This window comes from Bufo bufo, chromosome 2, assembly GCF_905171765.1.
Source record: "Bufo bufo chromosome 2, aBufBuf1.1, whole genome shotgun sequence".
Taxonomy (NCBI): Eukaryota; Metazoa; Chordata; class Amphibia; order Anura; family Bufonidae; genus Bufo; species Bufo bufo.
The window spans coordinates 263368786-263389390 of NC_053390.1; the positions used below are offsets into that span (position 1 = coordinate 263368786).

The window sequence follows — 20605 nt, forward strand, 5'->3', positions numbered from 1 at the left end:
GCCCTTATGTCTGAACTCCTGGCAGCTTATAAACGCTCATTGAAACTGAATTATGATCCAACGTATAAGAATTTAGCTATGAGTGTTTATGGGCTGTTAGGAAAGTACAGATAAGGCCTACAGGTCACTGCAGGTCTCTGATGGATTCCCTGTGAAGCAGAAAACAACTGTCTGCAAATAACTGAAAGTAAAAGCTGTAGTGTAAAAACTGTTGAAATTCTTTATTAAAAAGACCAGATTAAGAAATGATTGTTAGCAAAGATGAAAAGTTTGGCCCCAAAAATATCCATAACATTGAGGAGCAGCTAATACAATTGGTATGCTTGTGTCCTAAGGCTTCCTGGTCGTGATGATAGTATGACGGCTATGTACAGGATCTGGGTACAAAGCTGTAATACGGCATTTCTTCTTTGGGGCCATACAGTACCTATAATTGCAACTCATGACCTCCATGGTCATATGCGGTAAACTATACCTTTATGGCCAGAGGTTGGTTAGGCGTGTCAGTGCTGAAGCCAAGAAAACAAATAGCATTGGGGGCCGCTGGAGCAGCTATGGATCTAATTTGAAAGTTTCAGTTCTTTCATTTTTTATGATCTCTGAAACTCTTTTAAAGCGGTATTGTGACTACAAGTTATCCCCTATATACTGGAGAGAAGATAACTGTTAGATCGGTGATGGTCCCACCACTGGGCCCCCCCATTGATTACAAAGACAGTTGAATGGAGAGCTGGTCGAGCGTTCACACCACTGTACTCTGTTATCTCTAGCAGTCCCATAGAGATGAATAGAGTAGTAGTGTGTGTGCTGAACCAGCGTTCCATTCAAATGGGGGAGTGGAAGTCCCAGCGATCAGAATTTTACTGATCCAATAGTGGATAGGGGTTGCGTGTTTTAACCAGTATACCCCTTTAAATTCTATTGTATGTTGTATTATGGAGGTAATTTTCCCTAGAAGCATAGCAGAATGGGGTTCCATACAAAGGCACCATATGCCAGCACTTGGACAGACATAGGGGCTCACGTGCTGCTGTTTTGGTCCTGTGCATATGGCCTTGCTATGTGCTTGAGGCCCGATTCTGCAAACGTTTGGGGAGATCATGTACAATTTGATTAACCCATTGGCAGCATTCCACCCTAGTCATCATTCCTTTACATTTTGTCCTGTATAAAATAGGTGGTTGTGCAGAAGGCCAGACTGATTGCCTTTTAATAAATGCTTGCCGAAACATTGACTCGAACAGACATGTATAACTTTAAGTGCATTAGTGATATGTTCTATACTTCTGGCAGAGAAGGAGAATTAGATAGTTATTGATCAGACTGTGCTCTTGGGAATGGTAAGTATTTATTTAGCAAAGGCCTGAATCACGTCTTAGCCCTCAGGAGTTTGGGAACCTATTTAAACAGAGGGCTGTATTTTCTAATAGACCTAAGTAATGAATCTTGTAAGCAACATAGTATATAACGAGATTTCCTTCGGTAATATAATCGGCTCTTTACAGAATTACGGCGAGCCGAGCTTTACACTGCTTCTGTACGTGGCGACACATTGTCACCAGCCAGCAGGCAAGGTCTGCTGCAAAAAGTTTGCTTTACCTACTGCAATGCCACGGGAGGCCATAAAGTTTAGCCTTAATAAATCACCCAGTTCTAACCTGTCTTGGCCGGGCAACAAGGGAACCTGCAAAGTATTTCTTTATTTTATTTTTTTGCAAGGGCAGGAATGAATGTATGGCTCTTAATCATATTTGTGGACATAGTAATAAATGGAGCTATGTTGTTCCTTTTGACATTTTGTAAGGCAGCCAAAACCAATAACCTTGCTCATTATGACTTTTTATACGGTTTTGTCACTTTTTTTTTTTTCCTTTTTCTTGTTTTTTAGTACATAATACTGTACAGTAAGGCTACTTTCACACTCGCGTTTCGGCTTTTCGTTTGTGAGATCCGTTCAGGGCTCTCACAACCGGTCCAAAACGGATCAGTTTGCATTCTAATACATTCTGAATGGAAAAGGATCCGTTCAGAATGCATCCGTTCAGTCTCCATTCCGCTTTGGAGACGGACACCAAAACGCTGCTTGCGTCCTGGCACACAATGTAACTCAATGGGGACGGATCCGTTTTCACTGGCACAATAGAAAACTGATCCGTCTTGGCTATGTTAAAGATAATACAAACGGATCTGTTCTGAACGGATGGATGCAGACGGTTGTATTATCTGAACCGATCCGTCCATGACGGATCCGCACAAAACGCGAGTGTGAAAGTAGCCTAAGACTGGTACACATGGGGAAGAGCTGCACAAGGTATTTATGTAGCTCCATTAAGATGTTTTCTCATCATGCAGAATTCAGGAGCAATGTGGTCAAGCCTTGCCTGTGAGCAATAAGAAAATTCATTCAGGAAGAATCTTTTAGTGTTACCTGAAGCAAGTAATAATAAAATTGTGTGTAAGGCTTTGCTCCCATCCAGAATTCAGTTTCTCATGGATCTGATCATATCCACATATCTGATCCTGATGGATACCGCCAATTTTAAAGAGGCTGTCCAAAAGAATGTAATTAACAACATCATTGCTTTTATTTTTATAGGATAGAATAGCCTAAAAATTTCCAGTATTCTGTCCATCAAAAACCATATCAAATCAATGGAACAGAGACTAGCTAAAGCCAACTAAGGCCTCATGCACACGACCGTTGTGTGTTTTGCGGTCCGCAAACCGCGGATCCGCAAAACACGCATGGCGTCTGTGTGCGTTCCACAATTTGCGGAACGGCATGGACAGCCTTTAATAGAACTGCCTATTCTTGTCCGCAAAGCGCGGACAAGAATAGGACCTGTTATATTTTTTATGCAGACCACGGAACGGAGCAGCGAATGCAGACAGCACATTGAGTGCTGTCCGCATCTTTTGCTGCCCCATTGAAGTGAATGGGTCCGCATCCGAGCTGCCAAAACTGCGGCTCGGATGTGTACCAAAACAACGGCCTTGTGCATGAGGCCTAAGGCAATTGAAAATGCCATTGGAATCTAGAGGGCATTGAGAGTTCCTTCACACACATTTGTCATGGTGTTTTGGGTTTTTTTTGGGGCAAAAAGACTGACTTAATCATCGTTTTTTAAATGTTTTTGTGCATATGGTGTGATTTAGCACCTTGTGTTTTCTAACGGCATTTTTTACATTTTTTTTTGTTTTTGTTTTTAGGAAAGTATGTACCCCTCCCTCATAAAATAAAAAAAAACTCCATTCTTTTCTTTGAAGCAGATAAAAAAAAATTAAAAAGTGCCAGACAATGAGTGAAAAACACCATTGATCCAAAAAAGCACATCATGGGTAACTCCATGACAAAAAAAACAACAGTTTTTCATAGACTTTCATGCAACATCTGGAACTGGTGTTTTTTTTTGCCTAAACATGCTAACAGAAATGCACCAAAATCTCAAAGCCCACGTTCCCCCCCCTCCCCCTCCAAAAAAAAAGTGACACCAGCCTGTCTAGGGGGGAGATTTATCAAACTGGTGTAAAAGTAGAACTGGCTCAGTTGCCCAAACCAACCAATCAGATTCCACCTGTGAAAAATGAAGGGTGGAATCTGATTGGTTACTATGGGCAACTAAGCCAGTTCTACCTTTTGATAAATCACCTCCTGAAAGTAGAAAGATAAGCCCCCCCCCCCCCCCCCCCCTTTTCAAGGCACTTTGTCTAGTACACAAATGAGGCTAAGCTGCAATACAAAACACAGCATAGTTATCTAATCTTAGGCAAAGTTATTTTGACTGATAATTTATACATGTCACAGTTAATATACAATGTTTCTCCATTTCAAGGTCCAGTGCAGCGAGAGAAGAAATACCAAGTACAACCTGGTTTTGGCGACAGACGTGGAGGCGTCATCAGTGCCCGAACATATTTTTATGCTGATGAAGCCAAGTGTGACCATCACATGGAGATCTTTCTGAAATGTATTGAAGCTTCAGGTGTGTGTACAAGTCTAAGTACATAGATATCTTCAGTGTCCTAATCTTGTCAGTGGTTGTAGACTGTTCATTGCCCCTTTTTTAGTGTGTTAGTTGAAGACACTTGCCAGAAGTGAAAATTTTGGCCTGACAAGAATGTTGGGTGCTCCCCAGCCTGCTTAAAGTAAATCTTTAAGTTTTATTATGGGATTTTAGATTCAAAAAGTAAGTGACTCATTGGCCCCCTCAGAACCGGATGTGGGGGTACATAACCAAGGTCACTGCCGAGGCCATTGATCTGCAGAATAATCATATGTTCTTCGCTTCACACAGCCCTAGAGTTAATTCCCATCTATCAGCCATAAATGCTCGATCTCTCGCATGTATATGTGTGTGTGTGTGTGTGTATATATATATATATAATATATTTTACACACACACACACACACACACACACACACACACACACACCATAAATGCCCTATCGGGGTTCGGTTCCCAGAATTCAGTAATTGCAGTTTAAGTCAGTCTTCAGTAAGTTTGCACTAGTGTAAAGACACGTGATAATTTCTAACTTTGACTGTGTGCAGGGGCTTTACAGCGTTGAAACAGAAAATTAAACTAAAAAAAAATAAAAAATTCTGACATTGCTATATAAGCGACTGGGAAAGCAGTGTAATCTGCTTTAAACGTTCCTGCTCCTCTGCTCTGAGAGCTAGCTCTAGTGGTCTCCTTATTGGCCGTTAGAGACTTCACGTGATGCTTACTCTACAACATTATGGGCCTATTTGGATTTTTAAAAATGTCAATATCAGAGATTTCTCTCCTTTATATTTTCCTTTTTTACCATTCCCTTCAAGAGAAGAATCTTTTTGTGGGAGGCAGCATAGGTAAACTTGGAAATGATTACATTACATTATTTTCATACAATGACACAGTCTATAGTGTTTGCTTTCTTAGATCTCTCGTGACCTGGGATATAATAGTGATTAAAGATGCACAAATGTTCTGAAGGGTGCTGTCTGTCTGAAACCTTTCCCTGTCCCTGTACAATGAGAGCGCCTGTAATACAGGCTTGCTTGATCTTGAATTCCAGCTGCTATTTCTTTGTTCTGCGATGCGTTTTGTAGCTGAGATGAGTGCGCACAGTGTGTAGCTAAATCCCATCTCTGCAATCAGTTAGGGTACATTATGGTGCGATTTATTCTCGACTAACTGAACAAAAAAAAACGGTGTAATGTATCTAAAAATATAACAAAATTCACTGCCTGTATAGATACTAAAAATAAAAATAACCCTTTATTCATTATTTGATTAAAATCTTTTGATGGGCAGCTGCCCTTGTCTCACAGGCTCTAACCTCCCCCTATGAAGTCCCTTTATATTCGTAAAAGGGGCTATAAATTGATGCAACAAACCATTTTACTGTTTGTTTTAAATGTAGAGGTATGGATAAGGAAATAACGGGCTGATTGTGTATACATTCACCAGAATGCATGGGATGATAAATGCCTATAAATTAATAATAAATCCTGCCCCCGGAATCCATGTAATTAGGCACCACATATAGATATGTGATGACTGCCTGGGAGAACCCAGGCTACCACAGTGTCGGTCTGATGCGATTGTTTAATTACATCACCTCAAGGTGTATGTATGAAAATGGTCGCTTACATAGAAACATAGAATGTGTCGGCAGATAAGTCTGCCCAATATACTGAATACTATGAATAGCCTCTGGCCTGGCTTACACAATAATATCTGACGCGCTCAACGCGTTTCTCTGGTGTTTACCAGATCATCAGGAGCCTAAGATATGCGTCGGTGACATCGAGAGTTATCCCAATAACGACTGATACAGTGTGTTGATAATTGACACACGATGTACCAGGGTGATGCATATGAGAGCACGTGGCAAAGAGCGCAATACTCCCCGATGTTTGGTGATCGCGCAAACATTAGTTGTTAGGTGCCAACAGTAAAGCAAACCAGAACAGAAAAGCACGCACCCCTTCTGATCGCGAAATCAAAACCTAAATAAGCGATGCACGCTGCCCCTACTGATAGTGACGCGCTGTATACCTCTACATTTACAACAAACGCTAAATTTACATTTCTACATTTACAACAAACAGTAAAATGGTTTGTTGCATCAATTTATAGCCCCTTTTACCAACATAAAAGGACTTCATAGGGGGAGGTTAGAGCCTGTGATACAAGGGCAGCTGCCCATCAAAATATTTCAATCAAATAATTAAGAATAAAGGGTTATTATTATTTTTAGTATCTATACAGGCAGTGAATTTTGCTATTTATTCTCCAAGCAATTAATGCTTACATTGTGTTTCCTCCTGGTGTACCACAAAGGCTTGAAACTCAGGTAGACCTATTATGAAGAAGGCTCAAAGCCAGTTGCTTGTCTTCTGGAGAGAGATGACCTTTTTATGACTTTCTAAAAGTAATATCTTCCATTACCAGAAGATCTGGAGGTTTTTGTTGTGTTTTGAGTAGTTTACCAAATTTTTACTGAATTTCCCCCCCCTAAAATGAGGAAAATTGGCTTCTACCTCACAGGGTTTTTTGCCTTCGTCTAGATCAACTTGCAGGATAAGGCTACTTTCACACTAGCGTTTTTGCTGGATCCGGCAGGGTTCAGACAAACGCTTCCGTTACTGATAATACAACCACCTGCATCCGTTGTGAACGGATCCGGTTGTATTATCTTTAACATAGCCAAGATGGATCCGTCATGAACTCTATCGAAAGTAAATGTAGGACGGATCCGTTTTCTATTGTGTCCACTTTGACTTGCATTGTGGGTAATGACTGATCCGTCTTGCTCCACATCCAAGGACGGAAAGCGGTTTGCTCTCCAGTATAAGAACACAATGGAACGGAATGCATTTTGGAGCATTCCGTTCTGTTCAGTTCAGTTTTGTCCCCATTGACAATGAATGGGGACAAAACGGAAGCGTTTTTTTCCAGTATAGAGACCCTATGACGGATCTCAATACAGGAAAATATTAACGCTAGTGTGAAAGTAGCCTAACTGGCTTAACTGGATGGGCAGATGTCTTTTTTTCAGCCTTACAATCTATTTTATCATGTTATCACATTATATCAAAGTTAGGCCTCATGCATACAACAACAGGCTCGGACAGGCCCACACGGGTACAGGTGAATTCTCCGGTGGGCCCCTAGTCCCCCACCCCCTGCACAAGTGGCACATAACACAGTAGACTTACTGCACTACATACATATATTCAATGTACAGCACCTCCAACAGCCTATGTTCATATAAAAAAAACTTGATAGATTATTAAAGAAACTCCCCAGTTTATTATTATAGACATGGTCACATAGCTGAGATGACTTCTAGGTATAGAGGAAAGCTAGCCAGTGTCCTCCTTTCTCCAGGACTTACCTTCTCAAAGTTGCTGCAGGGACCCCCATATTCAATTATCTGGTGGCATCTTGCTGCTGTGTGAGCAGGTAATATTTCAATGTATCCGTATGGTGGGCCCCCAAAATAAATTTTACTGGTGGGCCCTAGGCACCCCAGTCCAAGACTGTACAACAGTATCTGTTTTTGGTCTGCAAATCGCAGATCAGCAAAACAAGGATACTGACCATGTGTATGCTGCAATTTTCTTTTTATCTGCTATAGAAATGTCCTATCCTAATCTTCAATACAGATAAAAAAAAAAATGGGACACGTTAAAAATTTTAACACACAGGCTGTCCACGTTTTTTGCGGCCCCATTCAAATTTATGGGTCCATTTTTGATCTGCAAAAAGTCCATTTAGAGAAAGAATGCCACGTTTTTTGTCTGATAGTCCTGTTGGCGCACTTTCCTCACTGGAGTTCCACAGTTCACTGGTAGGTCCGCAGCCTGCCAGCAGTACGTATACTTGAAACTTCCTGCCCATAGTGCTCACTGTGCAATCCAGATTCATGGAGCAGGAATGAGCTGAGATAATGATAACGATCTAGGGGAGAGACACCTGTATAGCGCACACACTTATCCACCACTCCCCAGACAGTCTGTGCCAGGGATGTCAAACTCTTGGCCTTTCAGCTCTCATAAAACTACAATTCCCAGCATGCCCTGATACCTGCCAAGAGTTTGACATTCCTCTGCTTTGCTGTCAGTATGTTAGATCATTAACCTGTGTCCCTTCTATACAGATCACCACCATCTCATTTCATTTATTTCTTCTGTCCCTTACTTAAATTTCCAGAAACAATGGTTGGGTGGTAAAACTTCAGAACAATCAGTCCTGGAGTTGATGTGTTGGAAGAAGATAAAATAGGCAGCTGTAAGGATCTGATAGGCTTTGACGTAGGCCAAATTTTGATGGTTAGATAGCATCTCCACTGTCGCAGGTCCTGTGGGTTTTTTCCAGCATGGAGTGGTAACCAACTACTCAAAGTGAACTAAAGAAGGATAATTGGTGAACTGGCAGCAGGTTCATGGGTGCCCAAGTCTCACTGATGAATGTTGGAGGAGGATGCTGGTTCCTGTCTGGTTCTATCCCAGAGAAGGGCTATTGTAATACAAATTTGCTAAGAGTTAATGTGCTGGAAAAACAGTCCATGGAAGCCCCACCTCACAAGTTACAGGACCTTATTCTTTCTATCCGAAGTACTGATTACCCTCACAGACAGTACATTGGCTATTTCTGGTTCTATTCATGTTTTTAATGACCTCTGTAGAGGCAGAACCTTGGCGCTATAGTCTACAATACACTCTCGCAATAGGGCCATGCTGAACAATGGGCACAGGAAGGGGCGCCATCACAGCATTGACTGGCCAGGAACAAAGAGGAGTGATCCCGCCCCTTCATCTATGCAGCAGTGCCCATCAGAAGACATGGTGCATGCACAGTGGGGAAAAACAATACAGAAGATAATTACTTGGACAGTTTATTATGTCATTGTAGGACACTACTGTAGTTTTTTTTTATTTTTTGTTTTTGTCTGAAATCATAGGTAAACTTCTTGGACCTGTGACTTCCTCTGATACAGGAGCTATTCAGTCATCATATATCAGATTTTTCTTTCTCTTTTTATAGGTGGAAGTTCCGAGGATGGATTTTCTGCAATAAAGTTGACTGCTTTAGGAAGACCACAATTTCTGGTAATGTAGCACATTACTGTTTGCTAGTGTTGTGCTTTTATGTTTTTGGATAAGGGGCACCCCTGTAGTAATGGGGTTAGAATTGTCTGCCTTCAGCATTCTCTGTAGTTCTGTCTGTTTGATGGAGATCACCCAAACCTAATAATTCAAGCTTTGTTCCTCTGTGTTTTAAGAAATGTCAGGTTTTTTTTTACCTTGACCTAAACATGCATACTCGCTTATTTGTGTGAACATTTTCAAGTTGTCAGTCAGTCAACAGACATCTTGCCTGCATTGCCAGGTTAAGCCAGTAACATACCACAAAGAAAGACCTTCTTTGACGACAAATTTAGTTACATCTTATTCTCTACATGATGAGTGATGATGATCAAATCCTATAAAGTTTTGCTCTGGTCAGTTAATTACTTAAATAAGGAATATTTTATAATCGTTTTGAAGCTAAAGAAGATTTAGTGCAGTGTTTCCGTTCGCTCTGTCAGCCTGTAGGCCATACAAAAGAAAAAGTGGGGGGAAAAAAGTGTAACGCTGTGCTTTATTGACCGTTCTATTGAATTTGTAATTTAAGTGACTAGCAATGGTGGCTAATGTCTTAGGTACATAAGTCAATGCTACTTTAGGCCTCGCTAATTTAAGACGCAAAGGAAAACCACAACTGTTAATTGTCAGTTCTGTTATCTCCGCCGAGCAACATTTTAACTGTTGCGTGTTACACTTCCGTGTTTCTAAATCCCTGTGCATATGCTCATAAAGGCACTTGATCACATCCTTTTTATACTTTTATCTATACATGTATGAAAACAAAATGTCATGATACAATTAATACATTCCCGTAGATGTCCACATATTGTAGTCTGAATGGGCAGCAGTGAGCATTTATAATTCAAAATGTTTTGCAGAGTCATTTATAGCGTTAAGATCCTGAACCCTTTTCAGGACAAGTTTAGCAGGCTCTGCCCTATGGAATATGGACTTCATTTGCTATAAAGTAATTTTTGTATACCTAGTTAAGGTGTTTCTATTTTAGCATTGAATTCCGGTAAAGGGTTTTTCAGGACCAGAGTTGTAGTTCTCATATACATGAACATCCCATAGTCTCCATTTTAGCAATTTGCCTTCTTCACTGAAGGTGCGTTCTTTCTCGAATCTGCATTTTGCTCATGTGGTCTGTGTTACTAGATTTCCTCCACGTCCTGTGGCGGTCCATTTTTTCCCCCCTCAACCGATCGCTTCCCGGCAGTGAGAATGGCGCATTACAGCTGTTGTCACTGACAGCAAGGATGAATGGATGGACGGAGAAAGTTTGAGGCAGGTGACCTGGGCGGTTCTTGCACTGGATGAGAAGCCTGTGCAGTGAAAGTTGGAAAATACAGGTTACAAGGTCTGTAAAAGGCTGTGGGCGGAAGTCGTGGCATTTCAGAGGAGTTGTGGGAGCAAAATAAGGTTGGAATGCAACAACCTGTTCTGCAGCTACCTGGAAATGCATATGGTAATTTTGGGCCCAACCTTCAAAATGATTTTTTAAGTCTTATCCTCATCAAAGTAAAAAAGAAATTGGGTTTGATATCTGGCCAATTGATATCTTCATGCCTGTTCTTAAACTGCTTACCTTTTTTATTTGTATCGCTGACCTTCTTGTTGGTCCCTCTGCCATTACTGTTGGTGGTATTTAGGGTTCGCTAGGAAAGCGGATCAAATATTTGCCCGCTGGAAAGTGTTTGGCATTTACTGCAAATGTCCAAGCAACAATAAAGGTAGTTGTCAATGAACCAGAATGATGAGACCCCTGGAGCATAGATCAAGACCTGGAAAGTCAGTATTTTAGACTATTCTTTTGTTCCAAAATTCTAGTTTTAATTGACAACAGGTTCATCTCTTTGACAACAATAATGGCATAGTATGAAGCAGAATGTCTGCCCATCAAAAGGTCAGACACCACATGAGACCCTATTGTTATTGGGTCCTTTTGGCACCATTGTTATCAGACCAGGACTAGGCCCCCTTTTTCCTTCTGCCCCATAGCAGCCATGTGGATTGCCAGAATACTATATACCCATGTGACCCTCTGCTTGAATCAGGATCTGTTTCACCAGTTTTTGCTGCCCTCAATTTTTTTAGTTTTTAACCATAGTTACTGATGATCTTACATTTTTCCACATAATAGTACGTGAACCTAAAGTTCACTTCAGAACATCAAGCGATGTAGACATTTGATAAACAGACTCATCGGAAAACTGGCATGCTAGCACATTGTCATGTTGTCACTGAGCCCTTCAGCATGATCTGTCCTGCTAATGTTTATCTGATTGCACACCCAGTTCATTGTATGCTCCTATTGCCCATGGGTATAGATGAAGTGGCCAAACATGTGTGACTGTGCTGAACTTGTTCTTGTAGTAAGGTGGAGTTGTTAGAGAAAATTTATGGTGTAAATGAATAGCCAGAAGAGAATGGGGTCTCACATTTTTTATTTTCCTACTGCCCCCATTCCTTCACTGTCAGCGCTCAAAGCTGTGCTGAAATACAGTTAGAACCTCTGCAATCTGCTAACATAATGGAGATGACTCCAGGCTGTCCTGACTATTTTAGTGTAACATTGAGCGCTGGGAAGTGGGGCAGTAAGAAAATGTATATTAGCAGTAGGGCTCCTTATCTGCAGTGCTAGTCCTGTATAACTGCAGATAATGGACAAAGATCATAGTGACAGATTCCCTTTGTCCTGGAAGGTGTGAGGTAAGGCCCCCATGAGTCAAATTTGTTTATTTCATCACATCCAAAAGACACTCAATTGGATGAATTTGGTGGCCAAATGAACACCATAAACCACTCCTGAACAATTTTATTGCAGGGTGGCAGGGTACATTATCCAGCTGAGAGGCCACTGATTTAAAGGCTATGTACACCTTTGGACGCATTTTTTTTAATTATTGCATTGTACTCGTTTTGAGCTAAAAATCCTTTTTTCAATTGGTCTTTATTAAAAATGTGGAACCACTGTCTTTGTGCAGCCTTGAGTTTATGTAGCAGCAGGATCTGAATTTTTGCTCTGTTGCATCAGGCAGTTGAGCTGATGGGCTCCTTATTACTGATCACTGACCTTATAAACGCCCATTATAGCTCATTTCTTATCTTACTGATAAGAATGTGGCTTAAATAAAGGTCCCCTTACATGGGACAATGTACACAATGTCCTTCCTGACGATCTGCTGATCGCTAGCAGGGGAGACCCATGCATTTACATGCACCAATCTCCTCCAGAATATGGGAAGGAGTGATCACTAATGCCATCACTCTTCCCCATACAGACTCGTTGTTTACATGGCGCGATCTGCCCCCGAGAAACAAGGTGTCACTGATGCGGTGTGGGTGGGAAAACTCTACACAGAGCACAGGAGGAAAGGGAATAGGAACTAGGCTTGGAAACTAGGGTAAAGGAGAAGGTCACCTCCTAGAACAACCCTAATCCAAGTCCTGACTAACAATCAGTATGAACTGACCTCGATGGTAGGAAAGTTCATACACAGGAACCTAGAGCCCTAACACACCCTGTAGGGCCCTGGTATAGTGACAGGACTTGATATAACCTATTCCTCCACCAGAAGGATGAACAGGAGTTTCCCTCAGACCTAGATACAAAAGACAGGGAAATACAACAAAGTACAAATAGGGAAGACGATACTTAACTTAAAGGGTTTCTGTCATGGGAAAAATCGTTATGTAGCTGACTGACATTAGCGATGTGCTAATGTCAGCAGTACATAACAGTATGTTTGTTAACTCTCTGCCTGCCGCCGTTCTCTTAAAAAACAGACTTTTATAATATGCTTATGAACCCTCTAGGTCAGTGGTTCTCAACCTTTCTAAAGCCGTGACCCCTTAATACAGTTCCTCATGTTGTGGTGACCCCCAATCATTACATTTTTTTCCTTGCTACGTCATAACTAATTTTGCTACTGTTATGAATTGTAATGTAAATATCTGATATGCAGGATGTATTTTTATTGCTACAAATTGAACATAATTAAAGCAGAGTAATTAAACACAGACATCCACAGATCCCCCCCTAAACAGTGCCATCCACAGATCCCCCCCTCCTAAACAGTGCCATCCACAGATCCCCCCCCCTCCTAAACAGTGCCATCCACAGATCCCCCCCCCTCCCCTAAACAGTGCCATCCACAGATCCCCCCCCTCCCCTAAACAGTGCCATCCACAGATCCCCCCCCTCCCCTAAACAGTGCCATCCACAGATCCCCCCCCTCCCCTAAACAGTGCCATCCACAGATCCCCCCCTCCCCTAAACAGTGCCATCCACAGATCCCCCCCTCCCCTAAACAGTGCCATCCACAGACCCCCCCCTAAACAGTGCCATCCACAAATCCCCCCCTAAACAGTGCCATCCACAGATCCCCCCCCCTAAACAATGCCATCCACAGATCCCCCCCTAAACAGTGCCATCCACAGATCCCCCCCCTAAACAGTGCCATCCACAGATCCCCCCCCTAAACAGTGCCATCCACAGACCCCCCCCCCTAAACAGTGCCATCCACAGATCCCCCCCCCCCTAAACAGTGCCATCCACAGATCCCCCTAAACAGTGCCATCCACAGATCCCCCCCCCCCCTAAACAGTGCCATCCACAGATCCCCCTAAACAGTGCCATCCACAGATCCCCCCCTAAACAGTGCCATCCACAGATCCCCCCCCTAAACAGTGCCATCCACAGATCCCCCCTCCCTAAACAGTGCCATCCACAGATCCCCCCCTAAACAGTGCCATCCACAGATCCCCCCTAAACAGTGCCATCCACAGATCCCCCTAAACAGTGCCATCCACAGATCCCCCCCTAAACAGTGCCATCCACAGATCCCCCCCCTCCCCTAAACAGTGCCATCCACAGATCCCCCCTCCCCTAAACAGTGCCATCCACAGATCCCCCCCCTCCCCTAAACAGTGCCATCCACAGATCCCCCCCCTCCCCTAAACAGTGCCATCCACAGATCCCCCCCCCTCCCCTAAACAGTGCCATCCACAGATCCCCCCCTCCCCTAAACAGTGCCATCCACAGATCCCCCCCTCCCCTAAACAGTGCCATCCACAGATCCCCCCCCTAAACAGTGCCATCCACAGATCCCCCCTAAACAGTGCCATCCACAGACCCCCCCCCCCCTAAACAGTGCCATCCACAGATCCCCCCCCCCTAAACAGTGCCATCCACAGATCCCCCCCCCTAAACAGTGCCATCCACAGATCCCCCCCCCCCTAAACAGTGCCATCCACAGATCCCCCCCCCCTAAACAGTGCCATCCACAGATCCCCCCCCTAAACAGTGCCATCCACAGATCCCCCCCCTAAACAGTGCCATCCACAGATCCCCCCCCTAAACAGTGCCATCCACAGATCCCCCCTAAACAGTGCCATCCACAGATCCCCCCTAAACAGTGCCATCCACAGATCCCCCCTAAACAGTGCCATCCACAGATCCCCCCTAAACAGTGCCATCCACAGATCCCCCCCTAAACAGTGCCATCCACAGATCCCCCCCCTAAACAGTGCCATCCACAGATCCCCCCCTAAACAGTGCCATCCACAGATCCCCCCCTAAACAGTGCCATCCACAGATCCCCCCCTAAACAGTGCCATCCACAGATCCCCCCCTAAACAGTGCCATCCACAGATCCCCCCCCCTAAACAGTGCCATCCACAGATCCCCCCCCCTAAACAGTGCCATCCACAGATCCCCCCCCTAAACAGTGCCATCCACAGATCCCCCCCCTAAACAGTGCCATCCACAGATCCCCCCCTAAACAGTGCCATCCACAGATCCCCCCCTAAACAGTGCCATCCACAGATCCCCCCCCCCTAAACAGTGCCATCCACAGATCCCCCCCCCCTAAACAGTGCCATCCACAGATCCCCCCCCTAAACAGTGCCATCCACAGATCCCCCCCTAAACAGTGCCATCCACAGATCCCCCCCCTAAACAGTGCCATCCACAGATCCCCCCCTAAACAGTGCCATCCACAGATCCCCCCCTAAACAGTGCCATCCACAGATCCCCCCCCTAAACAGTGCCATCCACAGATCCCCCCCCTAAACAGTGCCATCCACAGATCCCCCCCCTAAACAGTGCCATCCACAGATCCCCCCCTAAACAGTGCCATCCACAGATCCCCCCCTAAACAGTGCCATCCACAGATCCCCCCCTCCCCCCTAAACAGTGCCATCCACAGATCCCCCCTCCCCTAAACAGTGCCATCATGGTACTGTTTAGGGGAGGGGGGATCTGTGGATGGCACTGTTTAGTGGGGGATTTGTGGATGGCACTGTTTAGGGGGGAGATCTGTGGATGGCACTGTTTAGTGGGGGATTTGTGGATGGCACTGTTTAGGGGAGGGGGGATCTGTGGATGGCACTGTTTAGGGGGGATCTGTGGATGGCACTGTTTAGGGGGGATCTGTGGATGGCACTGTTTAGGGGGGATCTGTGGATGGCACTGTTTAGGGGGGATCTGTGGATGGCACTGTTTAGGGGAGGGGGGATCTGTGGATGGCACTGTTTAGGGGAGGGGGGATCTGTGGATGGCACTGTAGGCAGATTATTTAGGGGAGGGGGGATCTGTGGATGGCACTGTAGGCGGATCTGTGGATGGCACTGTTTAGGGGAGGGGGGATCTGTGGATGGCACTGTAGGCGGATTATTTAGGGGAGGGGGGATCTGTGGATGGCACTGTAGGCGGATTATTTAGGGGAGGGGGGATCTGTGGATGGCACTGTAGGCGGATCTGTGGATGGCACTGCCATCCACAGATTCCCCTACAGTGCCATCCACAGATCTCCCTCCCCGACGCTCACAGCAGTATATTTATAAACTAATCAGTAACTACTTTAACTTTAATCATTGCTCATTGCTGAGCTCTTTACTTGGATTATAATTTATTTGGATATGGGATATCTTACTTTGTCTTAGCTCCGGTAATAGCAGGCAGTGGGGGGGGGGGGGCGGCGCTCACTCACTGACGTCACGCGCCTGCGCCGCCTAGTGGGAGGAGCAGGCGCGTGAGTCAGTGAGTGAGCGCCGCCCCCCCGCACTGCCTGCTATTACCGGAGCTAAGACAAAGTAAGATATCCCATATCCAAATAAATTATAATCCAAGTAAAGAGCTCAGCAATGATTAAAGTTAAAGTAGTTACTGATTAGTTTATAAATATACTGCTGTGAGCGGCGTGGCCCTGTATATTCTAACCCCCAGGCAAGCGTCCCTGTCACCATGGGAACGCCTGGGGGTTAGAATATACCATCGGATTTGAGTTTTTACAATCTCACTGAGCTCGTAAAACTCAGATCCGATGGTATGCAAGCGTCCCCGTCACCATGGGAACGCCTGGGGGTTAGAATATACCACCGGATCTTCTGAGTTACTCAGCCGCAAAACAAGCACCGGCGACCCCCCGGAAAGGGCCGATCGACCCCCAAAGGGGTCGCGATCCTTAGGTTGAGAACCGCTGCTCTAGGTGCTATGAGGGCTTTGCTGCAGCACCTAGAGGCTCGGTCTACTCGCCTTTTGGCACGCCCACGTCCACTTGATTGACGTCCTTCTTCTCTACATCGTCCTCATAAACCCGCACCTGTGCTGTCCCGTTTAGTATTTGGCGCAGGCACAGTGAGTGAAGGATGCTCGGCTGCTGCCAGGCAGGCCTGCCGGGGAGCCCTGTGACGTAATCGGTGCACGCGCAGTGGGGAAGCTGGCAGCAGCCGAGCGTCCTTCACTCACTGCACCTGCGCCAAATACTAAACAGGACGGTGCAGGCACGGGATTATGAAGACGATGCGGAGAGGTGTGGTCATTACCAAAACAACACAGACAAAAATGATCCACAAGGAACCATTCAGATTAACCCACATGTTGCCAGTCTCTCTGATCTCCTGGCACCTGTCACGGGAGTGTCCATGACACAAGGATTTTTTTGTGTTGCACAAATGATCCAATTACCCAATGAACGCTTGTTAGTGATGATCTGTTCAATTCTCAGCCCGTGTAAAGGGCCTTTAAGTGTTTATGACCTTTTAGTAATTTAGACATAAGGGTTATTAGATGACCAGCACAAAGTGAAAGTAAAAAGTATGATTCACAAAGCTAGACAGTTAACCCTTTTGTGACTAAATGGCTCAATATTTTTAAAACCAAAGAAAAAAATATTTTAGCCCAAAATGAGTAAAATGCAATTTAAAAAAACAACATCCTTTTTGTTCTAATCTGTTATTATTTTCTGATTGCATATTCATTTATTCTATTTTCTGAACAGGATTATGGGGCGGCCATCTTGCCTGAACTGTTGTTAACATCATTTAGAAAGCAATAAGAAAATATTTTTAGGGCAGCCACATGGTATATAGACACAATGGTCAGGAGGGGACCTCATTGACTTCTATGGGAGAGATTTCTGGGCACGCTCTGTGACCTGTGCAGAGGTCATTGTACAAGGAAAGAATAGATAAGATTTGACAATCACCTATTGTGAATGGTGGATCCTGTCTTATCTATACACAAAGGTGATATCATTACAGTCAGGTCAGGACACATAAGCAGGTAACTTCAGTTAAGGTTTTTGTGTGTGTGTGTGTGTGTGTGTATATATATATATATATATATATATATATATGTGTGTGTATATATATATATATATATATATATATATATATATATATAAATTTTATTAGAGAGACATATATATTAGAGAGAGACATGGAAAATAATATAAAAATAATTTTAAAATATGTTAACGGTAAAAATGTGATTTGAACCATAGGTCATTTTCTGATGACACATTCCGTTTAAGGAATATCATTGCCATGAAGGGGTGTACTATCACCCCACCTTCTTCCAATTGCTCCAGTTTTGATGTACACATATCCATTAGGGCTCATGCACACGAACGTATTTTCTTTATGTGAGCGTTCATTTTTAAAAAATTTTTGCGGACCGTATGCGAAACCATTCATTTTATTGGGTCCGCAAAAAAACAGAAGTTACTCAGTGTGCATTCCGTTTCCATATGCCCGTTCTGCAAAAAATAGAACATGTCCTATTAATGTCCGCATTACGGACAAGGATAGGACTGTTCTATTAGTGGCCAGCTGTTCTGTTTTGCAAAATACAGAATGCACACGGACGTCATCTGTCTTTTTTGCGGACCGCAAAATACATACAGTCGTGTGCATGAGCCCTTAGAGGCACTTACAGCAGTGAATGGGGGTGATCATGAGCACTCTTTCAGTCATTTGTGCTTAAGTAGCTCTTCTGTGGGATGAGACGAGAAGGGCAATGAGGACTGATCGCCTATAACCCTGTCGGTTTAATTACTTTTTTACAAGGTACGAAGTACTGCACACTGGGAACATCGCACAAGACCTGCCGTTTTGGAGATGCTCAGACCCAGTCATATAGCCATCATAATTTAGTTTTTTTGTCAGTCTCTCAGATCCATACATTTTCCCATTTTTCCTGCTTCCGACACATCAGTCTAAACATCTTGACAGTTCACTTGCTGCCTGATGTATTGTATCCCTTGGCAGAAGGAGGCACACGATAATCAGTTATTCACTGCTTTTAATGTTATGGCTGATCGGTATATTATAGTGGCTGAGCCAGTTATCTCTGTCATGTCTGAGAATTAATTTCCTAAAGGATCATCCATTATACTTTTGATGCTTTTTAATGGGAAAACTGCTGTATAGTATACACTTGCCAGCCGTTTGTTTCCATAGAGGAACTGTGTGAATTAATGAACCAGGCATACCCTGTAGCAATCAAAGTCATTTACCATTTCCATTCCGATCTAACTTGTCCTAAATTAGCGCTTTAATTTGCCCTTCGCTCTATTGCCTTTTTTGTTATATCTTATATCATGTGAAGACATATTAAAGCATTTTCATGGAAAAGAGAGTAGGAGGTAAAGAAGATGGATCTCTGCTTGTGTTGTACCATGTTTCTTACCCATCCGTTCTCTTCCCTTCAGTTGCAGTTTTCTGAAGTGCTTGTAAAATGGCGGAGGTTTTTCCACCAGCTGGCAGCAAATCAGGGCCAAGCTGGACTTGCTGCTGTTGAAATTCAGCTCGAAGTGGAGAAGTTAAAGGTAAGATCATCACCTTACAGTGTTGTAGATGTCAACCATTCAACACATGCAAAAACACTGAAAAATGTATTAAAGTTGTTGTTTTTTTGTACTTTTTTTTTTTTTTTAACTGATGACCTATCATCTGGATAGGTCATCAGTATCTGATGGGTGGGGGTCTGACACCTGGGACCCTAGCTGATCAGCTGTTTGAGGAGGTTTCGGCACTTACTGCCTAGGCCACGTGATGTCATTTTCATCGGTCACATGGCCTAGGCGCAGCTCGGCTCCATTGAAGTGAATGGGACTGAGCTGGGATACCAAACACAGCCGCTGTATAATGTACGGCGCTGTGCTTGGTGCAAAAAAGGCTGCGGCAATCACAGGAGCGCAGATGCCTTCTTAAACTGCTGAACGGCATGGGTCCCGGGTGCCTGGCCCTCGCCAGAGAATAGGTCACCATCAGTTAAAAAAAAAAAAAATCTTGGAAAACCCCATAAAAGGGATTTTGCAGGACTTCATTAATTATTGATGACCTATCCTCAGTTCAGTTGCTGCGGCTGTGTAGTCCCCTTTTTGTTTACCAGGCAGAGCGCCATACTTTTTGTAGTGTCTGTGCTTGGTATTACAGCTAGTCAGGGCAAACCCCTTTATTTTGGCTGCTACTTAATAAATGTTTTTTTTTTTTTACAGTGCGTACAGGTGATCTGTTGTGTGCCGTTCTAATTAGGGATGAGCGAATCGACTTCGGAAGAAACATCTGAAGTCGATTCGCATAAAACTTCGTTCTAATACTGTACGGAGGTCATTTTAAGAGGTCATTTTGTCTATTGAAGTAATTATAGAAAAAAGAGATCACGTCAGACAGGAGGTTCACACCGACATCTACAAGCCTGCAGAAAAGCAACGAAAATACATTTTTAATAAGACGGTAATGAGAAAGTTACTTTTCCCAGCGAGGGAAGTCAATTACACTAATTTAGTTGATTTCACTCTTCCAGTCGCAGGATGTTCGAGGAGGTGACTTTTAATTAGGAGAATATGGCTCTTTCTGTGTACATTTTAACAATTGGTTACTGAGGTACACTCATTGATAAAAAAATAAAATAAAAATAAAAAAATAATAATGCACCAAGAGGAAGTTGTTAAAAATAAATGTAATGATGATATATGTAAGTGATTACAATATTACAACAGAAGGATACGTTTATTGGGGAAAACTGTACATCTGAAGGAAGGCTCTAGTACCCTTTTGGGCCGCCTCTAGCCTGGACACAAGATGAAATATGGTTGGGCATGTGGCATACAGGTGCCCTATGCTATCCTGCCGAACATTTACGTAAAGATGTTGCAGCTTGGCCTGTAGATCCGGCTCACTCATAGGTTACTA

General features: G+C 43.7%; 1 protein-coding gene across 1 annotated transcript in view; it reads left to right on the forward strand.

The window, feature by feature from the left end:
- The window catches only part of LOC120988810 (proline dehydrogenase 1, mitochondrial-like), a 150886-nt gene that overhangs the window by 66042 nt on the left and 64239 nt on the right, over positions 1-20605 (forward strand). Inside the window, exons 4-6 of the mRNA XM_040416533.1 lie at positions 3834-3983; positions 9039-9103; positions 19120-19236. Of these exons, the coding sequence (XP_040272467.1) occupies positions 3834-3983; positions 9039-9103; positions 19120-19236 (332 nt within the window). The remainder of the gene's footprint in view (positions 1-3833; positions 3984-9038; positions 9104-19119; positions 19237-20605) is intronic.